This window comes from Sesamum indicum, linkage group LG4 (assembly GCF_000512975.1).
Source record: "Sesamum indicum cultivar Zhongzhi No. 13 linkage group LG4, S_indicum_v1.0, whole genome shotgun sequence".
Lineage (NCBI taxonomy): Eukaryota > Viridiplantae > Streptophyta > Magnoliopsida > Lamiales > Pedaliaceae > Sesamum > Sesamum indicum.
Genome location: NC_026148.1, coordinates 14,085,731 through 14,096,459, shown reverse-complemented (window position 1 = coordinate 14,096,459; position 10,729 = coordinate 14,085,731). Strand labels below are relative to the sequence as shown.

Here is a 10,729-nt window from a genome sequence, read left to right as displayed (position 1 = left end):
AAAAAATTTATTTGACCTGTAATACGTCAATTATGGGTAAACATGTAATTTTTTTCCAATTCTTTTGTTAACATCAGCAAATTTGGTGAATTTTATCTAACGGAGGGACTTATTTGTTAGATGAAAGCAAATCTCAGGGGTGCTAGATATAATTTACGTGTAATTATACCAAACCTCAGAGGAGGAGAGTGTAATTATCCCTACTTTTTATATGATGAGTCATTTTATTATAGGAATAATTGTACTGTCTTCCTTTAAAGTTTAGTGTAATTATATGGAAATTTTTGGTTGTTTGAAATATTATATCTAATACTCATGACTTTTACTTTCATCCAATAAATAGATCACTCCCTTAGTTAAATTCATAAAATTTGTTGATATTAGCAAACAAAAAAATTATATGTACTCTTAATTGACTTACTGCTGACTTATTATATGTCCAACAAATCTTTTCTGACCAAACTACTTTTATAAGAGTAAAGATGCACCTCCTGCGCATGTGAATATGTATAATAGTAATGTGACAGAAAAAGATTTGTTTTACCTTCAACAAGTCAGTAGTCAATCGAGGATAAATATGGATTTTCATTCAATCTTTTGCTAATATCAACTAATTTCATAATTTTTGACTAACGGAAGAATCTATTTATTGGATGGAAACAAACGTCAATAGTAATGCATGTAACCACATAAAGTCTACATATAATAATATCAAATCTCAGGGAAAGGCGGTATACTTATCCCTTTAGGCCATTTATTTAATTGAATGATAGAATAAACTTGAATTAAATTTAGGATAAAAAAAGAAATCGATATTGATAGTATTAGTTTACTTTGATTTATTATTGTTACGGGATACGAGTTTATCCCGTGTTTTGATTATATTGCTTCAACAGATGGAGATTCTGTAGATGTGCTAGTAGAAAGGTGTGTCGTTCCTTTGAGGAAATTACATATCCAAAAGAAAAACACATTTTTATAGTGTTTGTCTCAATACATGAAATTAAAAGGCAGGGATGATATTCTAGTATGTCCCTTTGAATAGCTCCACCAATATGTGATAGGAGCAAGGTGGTCATTCTTGGCCTTTTGAAGAAGCAGTTCATATGGGACTAATGGAGTGTTTGGAAAAACTTCTACTTTTAGAGAAGTGATTTTTATAGGATGTTAATGTTAGAATAAGTGACTAAAAGTCAATTGGATTGATGATTTTCAAAACTATTTACCAATCTTTATTAATGTGATACTAATTGATTAATGCAGTAAGCAGTTATCTGTGGCACTATGTATTTGAATGTGCTTACTGTTTACGTTGAACTGTGTTAACGTCACAACGAATGCCCATAGACCATTGGATAAACCGTGTGAGTTGTGCATTGGATGGCAACTATGAAGTTAACTTCTGAGGGTTGGTATGAAATGTTCAAAGTCAAAAACCCCGAGACTGGGCATCGAGAACTCTATAAAGATTTACACTAAGTATTACATTTATTGAATGAGTGTCGTATTTAATCGACGACAAGTGTAGGTCGTCTATGCAATTTTAGTGGGTTGATTGACCGACTGAACTGACTCGCCTGGAACATCATATGAAAGCCTTGGAAGCTTGATTAGTATCGTTGGAATTCCCCGACTCCGATAGTATGGGGTAGTGTTATGATTTGAGGAGTCATGGTGGTTGCATACATATGATGATTGTGTCTTTAATTTAGCGAGAAATTACCATGTCTTCAATATGGTCATTACAAGCCATATCCAATACACTCGGAGTACGCAATGAGAACAGTGGATTCCAAGATAGAATCCCTCCCCTGTCAATATATGACACATATGTCTCATAAAATCTTATGTGCTCTGAGATTGTTTAGACTCTTTAAATCTATAGTCAGAATGATTGATCGAATAGGGAATGATTTTCTATGTCGATCAATAGAGTAAACATTCTCGATTATAAGCATAGTTGCCTAATTTAGGATGAGGATCAATGCATATCCTAAATATTCGCTCTATATTCACCTAATCTCGAGTGCTATAGACCGTTGCTAGATGGGCGTTTATGATTAATGGTTGATAAAAAATAATTAATTAAATTAGATTTGAATGAGAAATTGTGTTGGACACAATCCTAAAGGTTTTCTTGAGGGTGACCTAAAGAGTCACACAAATCAATATAGAAGTGATGGAATTAATTTGAAATTAATTGCAGAAAGAACGAATTAATTTAATTTAATTAAATTAATTCATGAAGAATGTAATGATTGGATCTTTTAATTGAAATGATCCATAGGATGGATGACTATAATTAATTAAAGCCTTTTAAATTAATTAGATAAATTTAAATGGGACTTGGAATAATTAATTAGTAGTTGGTCTTGACTAATTAATAAATTGGATTTATTGATTAGTGGAGATGGGCTTGGTTAATTAATAAATTAGATTAAATACACATATAGACTTTTATTTAATTGATTAAATAAATCAATGGACTTGTGTTGGATTTTTAATTAATTAGATTAATTAAATACCCAATAGACCTAATTTGGGTTCATTTTAATTTATTGGATAAATTACACAAGCCCCACTCAACCAAGTAGTGTAAGTTATGCACAATTTATGCATTAGTTGAGTAATTGGTTTCACCATAAAGATATTCCAATTTTGAAAATAAGATTTCACATCACAATCTTAATTATGTCTCCTCTGTCTCTCTACTACAAAGTTTTTCTCTCAAGAAAAATCTGAAAATATTCCATATTTCTCTCAATGCTTTTCGTGTTCATCTTGAACTAGGTTCAAGTTAAAAATAAGAAAAGGTCGGATACACTAATCAATAGTGTCACTCGAAATTCGTTTATTTCATGGTTCTAATTCTATCTAGCAGTAAAATAGAGCTACTATCCACGATATGATGTTGATATTCGTTAGAGGGATTCTACATTAAATCCTAGCATGGATGAATCGGTGGAGATTTGGAATAACATGTGTTGCCAAAACAGAAACAAATCGAGAAAAGGTATCATTCATGGTTAAGCTTTTGTTCCTCATTTTTCCTTAGCCACATTATTAAAACACATGTTGTTACTATGTATGATATATCTTATTTTTGCGTTTTATTCACATCGAACGTTCAGGAATTATCAAAGGCCACACCCTTTTGATTTGGTTAAATTGTTTAATCAGTTCTATTTCACTCTTCTGCACATTTTCGAGTTGATCCACTTACTTTCAGTAGTATCAGATCCTAATTTAGTATTGTGGCTTTATATTTTACGTGTATTATTGTTTGATGCATGATCATGTGTTTATTGCTTTTAAATTCATGTTTTTTGAAGGCATATTTAATTCTGTATTTAATTTTGGATATTTGTTAGTATATGAAAATTTGAATTTTTTGGAATTTTCTAATATCAGTTTTTTGTATAAAAGAAAGAAAAATTAAAAATTAGGGCCTATTGCAAACAGGGCAACAACAGTTGCTGCCGGTAACAGGCGCGCATGGCACGCTTGCGCGCTGGACGAGTGCAGGCGGCACACCTATGCGTTGGGCGTGCTGGCATAGTCGACCTACTATTGGCGCCCGGTCAAGTGTCTTCTACCATTTTTTTTTCAAATAATTAGATGTTTTATTTTCTTTTGTATTTTTTAAAATTTTATATCCATGGCTAATTTTTATTTTGGTTAAATTAAATTTATCCAATTAAATTTGTCTTTGATTAATTTTGGAAATAGTTTCTGAAGAAAGAAAAATAATAATTGTACATTAGATGTTCGGGTTTAATATCCATTTTTTTAATTACATGTATATTTTGTATATAATAGTGTTAATTAAATTGATATTGGATAACATGGTTATTAAATACATTGGATGTATTTATGTATTATGTGGGCGTATTATATTTGATATTTTCATGCTTATTGTTTATTGGACAAACAAAGGATGAACGTGAAGCCCAATAGACTCATGTGTATGGTCTATTATTTACTATTGGTATGAAGTTGCGTGCTTCTTTAGTTTTAATCTTTGTCTTATTTTTAGCCTTAAAAAAACAAGGCTTTCTATCTCTCCCATTTTGTATTCTCCCAACTTCGGATTGAGATGATTATTTTTGAAGTTGTAATAAGTGTAGTTAGGACAGAGGCTTTTAATTGTTTTCAAAATATATGTAAGCTTGGAGATGAAGACCAGTGGAAGAGGTCCATTAGATGGAGCCCATGGAGTTCATGGAGAAGAGGTCCATTGGATGGAACCCGAGAAGGAGAGCCCGATCAAAGAGGTTTACAAAGGTCCATTAGCGTGATAATGGGTATTTAAATTTTGTAATAGAGTAAAGTCTCCCTAGTAACACCATACATCCACTGGAGGCTCAATAGGTCGCGTAGGAATAGGTTTGTGATCTTTGAATAAGGGCACCCTAGGGTTTATTGCACGTGATACATTTCTTTAATGCTTTAAATGTTTGATATTTATACATAAAAAATATTAACGCCATGAGGTCTCAATCATAAACTAAATAAACTCTCAGTTAGATGGTTCAAGTAAAATATTAGGCCCATTAATGGATAAAAATCAGATGGTTTGACTAATTAAAGCTTCCATCATAGCAATGTAGGAAGCTACTTCACCCTTTAGTGGTCTCACTAGTTGTTGGCATGTTTAGAATAGAAGAAAGTTGCGATATTGTTATGAACAAAGGAATACACATCTATTTTCCTATCTCACGAGTCCTGGGAGGCGATAGTTGAGATATGATTTAGTTGAGGAGTCGAGTCTAACGGCGAGTAACATGATTGCTTGGAGCCCTCGGATCATGTGAAGAGGTAATGCAAAATATTTTGGGGATCTCATTAGATGGGAATGGTATAGCTTTACATCTCAAGGAGCAATTTTTGTGTGAATGGTAAAAGTTGGGCATGGGGAATTGCATTTATGGACCCCAAGCCCACTACAAAATGATTTTATTAAACTCTACTTGAGAATAGTGGGCTTTTGAAGAAATAGTGAGAGGGGTTAATGAATAAAGATCAAGTTTTAACTTGAATCTAATACTACAATTATCTAATCAATTTCTGCTTACTTTTTGTAAAATGTCTCAGAATCCACTAATTGTGATTCTTGAGAATAATATTTTAACGGAACAAACTATAATGATTGATTATGAAATTTGATAATTGTTCTCGATTTTGAAAACCAATGCCATGTCTTGGACAATGAGATTTAAAAAGAGTATGATCAACTAGATGATGTCTCCTTAATAATGCTCTACATGAAGGAATTTATGCAGATCCCAATAGGCAGATTAGATATGCCACCATAGAAGCAGTTTTTGGGATCAAGATGACTAAAAGTTCTTCTGTACAAGAGCATGGGATTAAGATCATATCTCTTATGGACAATCTCAAGAATCTTGAGGTTGATCTTGAAAAAAAAAAAGAAAGACGCATATTATTATGATCTTTCAGTCTCTCACTCCCTCATTCGACCTGTTTATCGTGAACTATATCATGAATGGACTTGACAAGACATTCATGAGTTGATAAATATATTGATCTAGTATGGGCTAACGATTGAAAAGTCTACACCAACAGTTTTGGTGGGGGAGGCTTCGACCTCAAAAGCGAAACGCAAAGGGGGCGAATGCTTGAGGAGGAAAAAAGAAAGGGTAAGACAAAAATAAGTGAAGCAGTCGCTTGGAGAGCTCCTGTTGCCCGATGAACAATGGCAAAGGAAAGAGGAAGGCGGTTCAACAGTTAAGGGTTGCAAAATATGTTTGCATTGAAAACTCCTCTCCAACCAAGGTACAATTTGTTATTAAGTTATAGCGTGATTTCCAATTCTACTTCTTGGGTATTGGATACTTGCTGTGGAGAGCACATCCGTAAATGGTTTGCAAGTGATGGAAAGGAATAGAAGACTAAAATGAAGATGGTCCTAAAGTTAGGCGATAGCAAAACTGTTGCTGCAAAAGCTATAGGACTAGTTAGACTTAGCTATTAGTGATCGTGTTAGGATAGAGATAAAATTATGTAACATAGTATGATCAAATTATATTGGATTACAAGTTTTTTATAAATAAAAGTTCTTTTATTTGAAATTGTGTCTGCTAGATTGTTTACCTTGGTCCTTCTGCGCCATGTGCTTGGAAAGATGGCTAAGTTATTAAAAATGTTGCCTTTTTCAAAGATTGCGACGCATATGCTATATTGGATATGGCATTGCAAGCCTATGTCCTACAAAATACTTGATAGATGAATTAACGAAGAGATGCAAGTAAACTTTGTCCAAAAAAATATAGAGTTTTTTTGGTATATTTTTGAAACACAAAGAGATATTTTTAGCTGATTTTTAAAATATAGAAGATTTTTATGATTTAGCCATTTATATATTTTTAACCTTATTTATAATATATTTTAAAATATTAAATAATTATTTATGCACATATATTAGAATGGCGTGTCAAAACCACTATTATATATATATATATATATATAGCACAAGTTTAAAAAGATAATACTACTCTAATTCGTCTTTACTTGAGCTTGTAGAAGTTCATCAGGTAGAAATTTCTGTAGTTCCCATTGCATTTCATAAACTTTATTGGGGGGTACCTCTCACCATCATTACTTCTTTCTCCACCTAAAATAACACAGAAATGAACCCCTCCCCCCACCCACCCACCCCCACCTTCTCCAAAGAGCGACAGTACTGATTACTTCTACCAGTGCTGCTTACTCCTTGCATGTGGTGAACTTGGAATCTTGACCCAAGACCTCAACCATCCAGCACGCCACTTCAACCAACTTCCCTGATATAAAAACATTCATCACAATCCATTAGTCAACTCCTATGTCGAAATACATGCTGTATTCAGTGCTTTGTGTATTACATGTATATGAACCTCATTTCCGATGTATTGTGCACTAAATGCATCATCTACAAAATACAAAGTCGGCCGATAATCGGAACCGACATCGAAAAGAACTAGGTCTTTAAAATGTGTATAATTAGCAGTCACATATTAGCAACATATCAGTTGGATGAATCTTGGTGATGGGATTCTGATGAGCAAGTGTGTGGTTTCCGACAACCAGAATTATGAAGATGTTAAGTTGAGATCTACCCAGTTATTATAATCATCTAACTCAGCCTTTAATTTGGATCTGAGGAACAACCATTTAATGCAGACATGCAAGTACTTTGATTCTTGTCTGTTTTCCTAATTAGAAAAGGACATGCATAGGGTACGTAGGCGTCCAAACATAGACAAATTCCTCGAGACGCCGACACTACTGCAGATTACATTCTTCTCCAACACTTTACTTTTATAGTTGTTAATGGGACATAATATTCCCTATGGGGTAAGAAGTCCAAGAAAAAACCACACACACACACACATAGGAGTATATAGTAATTTCCTTTTAAAAAAATCTTGGGATTGAACCAATCATATTATAAATTAATAGGATAGTTATGTTTCATTCTTTTGAGTTTTGGTGTAATTAATTATGTTTAGTATTTTTAAAATTTATTTTCATCTAACAAATAGATCTACCTGTTAGTCAAAATTCACTGAATTTGTTGACATTAACAAAAAACTTGAATGAAAAAATTGAAATTTACCCTCGATTGTTTTATTACTGACTTATTGCAGGTCAAACACATTTTTTCTAACTAAACTATTCCTGTAACGGTGAATCTTCGAAGATGTATAAGAATAATTTAGTCATAAAAATATTTATTTTACGTGTAATAAATCAGTAATATGTCAATTAGGGATAAATATGAATCTTTATCCTAATTTTTTGTTAATATCCGATAAATTTGATAAATTTTGACTAACGAAAATACTTAATTGTTATACGAAAGCAAATCTCATGTGTATTAGATGTAATTTTTTAAACTATAAGATATTTACGGATAATTACACAAAACCTCATAGTATGAGAATGTAATTATCCCTAAATATTGATTCAGGTCTTGATCAAACCTGCATATAAACTAGAATATTTCTTTCCTTTTTAGCGTAACATGATTTGCTTAACATATAAGTAATTTACCTTATCGAGTATAATTTTAAAAAGTATTTATAATTATAATTATAAATCACGAAGTGTATTATATAATTTTATAAAAATATACAATATTTATATAATAAAATCTAATTTCAAGAGGTGCGAACGTAATATAGTCTCATAATAATTATTAGACAAACTTCCAACCTAAAATCTCACCTCATACATTCTACCAAAAATACCACCAAACATAACGTTATGTTTGGTTTTATTTTTAACTTGTTTTTGGGTATTTTGTGGAGATAGAGAGAGAAAAACAAAGATAAATAAAAATAAATTAGAGATAGTATGTATGTTTGGATTTGTTTTTGGAGATAATATAAAATAAGTATGTTATGTTTGATGTTGGGTAGTGGGGAGACAAAAAATACTGTTCATTGTCAAATCATATCTCTTTTATATATATATATATATATAAAAATATATATAATTTATTTAGTTGTGAGTGGATTAAAATAAATATTATTTCCTAATTATATATGTATGGAAATGAAAAAAAATAATTTAATCCACTTTACTTTTAAAAATAATTAAATGCACTCTAATAATGGATTAACAATATTTTTTGTTAGTTGTTCTATTCGAGGTGATAAATTTAAATACATTATTCAAATAATGTAATATATGAATTAACCGCGTAGAATAATTATATTATTTTATATTTTTTAAAATTTTTAATTATTTCAATGATGTAGAATATTTTTAATATTTTTTTAAAATATTAAGTGGTTAAAATAAAATATATTTGTATTTAAAAATCAAATACTTAAAAACAAGACAAAATACTTAGAAACAAGACAAAAACATGACAAAACAAGCAAGGACAAACATTGCTTCTGTTTTGGGTCATCTCTGAGATGGCCCAAAACCGAAAACAAACATAAAGTAAAGAATTTGATCATTGACAGTTGACATGGGACAAACACACAATAATGGAGATATATACAATTTTGCCCTCACCCACCCCAACCGCAACCGACACCGACAAAAACCACCTCTCCACCGCCACCATCTCCACCGCCGCCGTGAAAATCTTGGCAATAACATATCAGAAATCACCCAGAAAAAAGATAGAGAGAGGGAATTAGTATACATACCTCTTCTTGCTCTGGTAACAGTCTTAGCATTTTGATCAGCAATTCTGGGCCCTTTAGCTTCGTTTTTCTTCCCCTCCGCCGGCGGCGGAAACAGCACTCCGTCAATCCCCTGCACTGAAATCCTTCCGTCGGTATAGATATCCGGGTCGAACAAGTAACCCGAATCCTCACCTTCCCCAAATCTCACTGACCCGTCAGCCTCCTTCGCCACTATCTTATGATGCAAACTCAGCGTGTCATACGACACCGATCCGAATCTCCTCACCGCATTGTACATGCTCTCTTCAGTCTGATACTCGGGTACAATGTGATAGTAAACTATTTGCTCCGGCGCTCCGGGCTCGCTCAATTGCTCGGTTGTCAGCTTCGCCATGGCTTCATCATTCGGCGCTAAGACCGTCAAAACGTACCCCTCGCTGATCAGTTTCCCCATTTCAGTAGCTAGGCTAGTCAAATTGACCAAAATGTCGGCCATTTCATTGTAGCCACCGTAGAGGAGGAGAGTCTGGATGAAGTCCTTGACTTGTTTCTCACCGTGGAAATGGTGGTGAGGCCCACCGGGTCCGGGTGCTGGCGCCGGAGCCAAAGAAGGTGCAGGTGCCATGGCTTCGTAAACGGAGAGCTTCTGGGCTCCATCCATTGGAATTTCATTCGCCTTTCTTTTCGGAAGTTTCCTACTTCTGGGGTCGATTTCCGGCGCCCCTTCTGGTTTAACAGCCGAAATCGATTGGAGATTGCGGCGGTTGTTGAATTCGCGTTCGACGGATTTTGGGATTATTACTTTCTCTATGCCGTGGATGATTCCGTCGGGTCGGACAACAGAGTTGAAATGTACAACCTTTACTTCCCCGACATACTTGCTGCAAGAACCATCGGAAATGGCGCTACAGGAGAACTCGAGGTGGTCGTTGGAGAGAGCGGCTTGGCGACTTGAGCGAGTGGGATTGCCGGGCCAGTTTCCGTGACTGAGCTTAACGGGCAGGATATGGTGGAGAATGAGAGTCTGGAGGGACTTGATGTTGCCGGGTTCGAGGAGGAAGCGCTTGAATTCCGGGTCGAGATGGAGCTCCAGAGCGTCATTCTTTGGGGCAAAAATGGTGAGATTATGTCTGGTAAGTGCTGCTTCGAGTGTATGGAGCAGAAGGGCTTTTTCTACTAGCTCGGACAGTTCGGTGTAGTGAGACTCTAAGAGGGCGATGAGGATTGAGTTGGAGCTGATGGGTAGTGCTGGCTTTTCCGGCAATGTGGCCCGGATTGGAGCGGCGGTGGAAAGGAGGAGGAGAAGGAGGAGGGGAAGATGGGGCGAGCTGGTGGGCATTGTTGGGAGAGTGGCGGAAGAGAAGAGAGGAGTATGGTAAAGTTGAGGTGAAGGAAGTAGAAGGAAAGTGAAACAGTAGTGAAGGTCAGAAGGTGGCCTTTAAAGGCTGGGAATTTCGCAGCTTGGTGGCCAGTGGGAAGGCAGTCAGGCACGCCAAGTGTGCTGTGATTGTATTTTGGTGTCTTGACCAGTGCATTTTCTTTTCTTTTTTCTTTTTATGTTTATTTATTAAAAAATTACAAGC

General features: G+C 34.5%; 1 protein-coding gene across 1 annotated transcript; it reads right to left on the bottom strand.

The window, feature by feature from the left end:
* Positions 6,692 to 10,729, bottom strand: LOC105161024 (fasciclin-like arabinogalactan protein 15). Its single transcript, XM_011078577.2, has 2 exons — positions 9,168 to 10,729; positions 6,692 to 6,803 (listed from the first exon to the last, which is right to left on the bottom strand). The coding sequence occupies exons 1-2, from the start codon at positions 10,483 to 10,485 to the stop codon at positions 6,727 to 6,729; spliced, it is 1,395 nt and encodes a 464-aa protein (XP_011076879.1). The 5' UTR covers positions 10,486 to 10,729; the 3' UTR covers positions 6,692 to 6,726.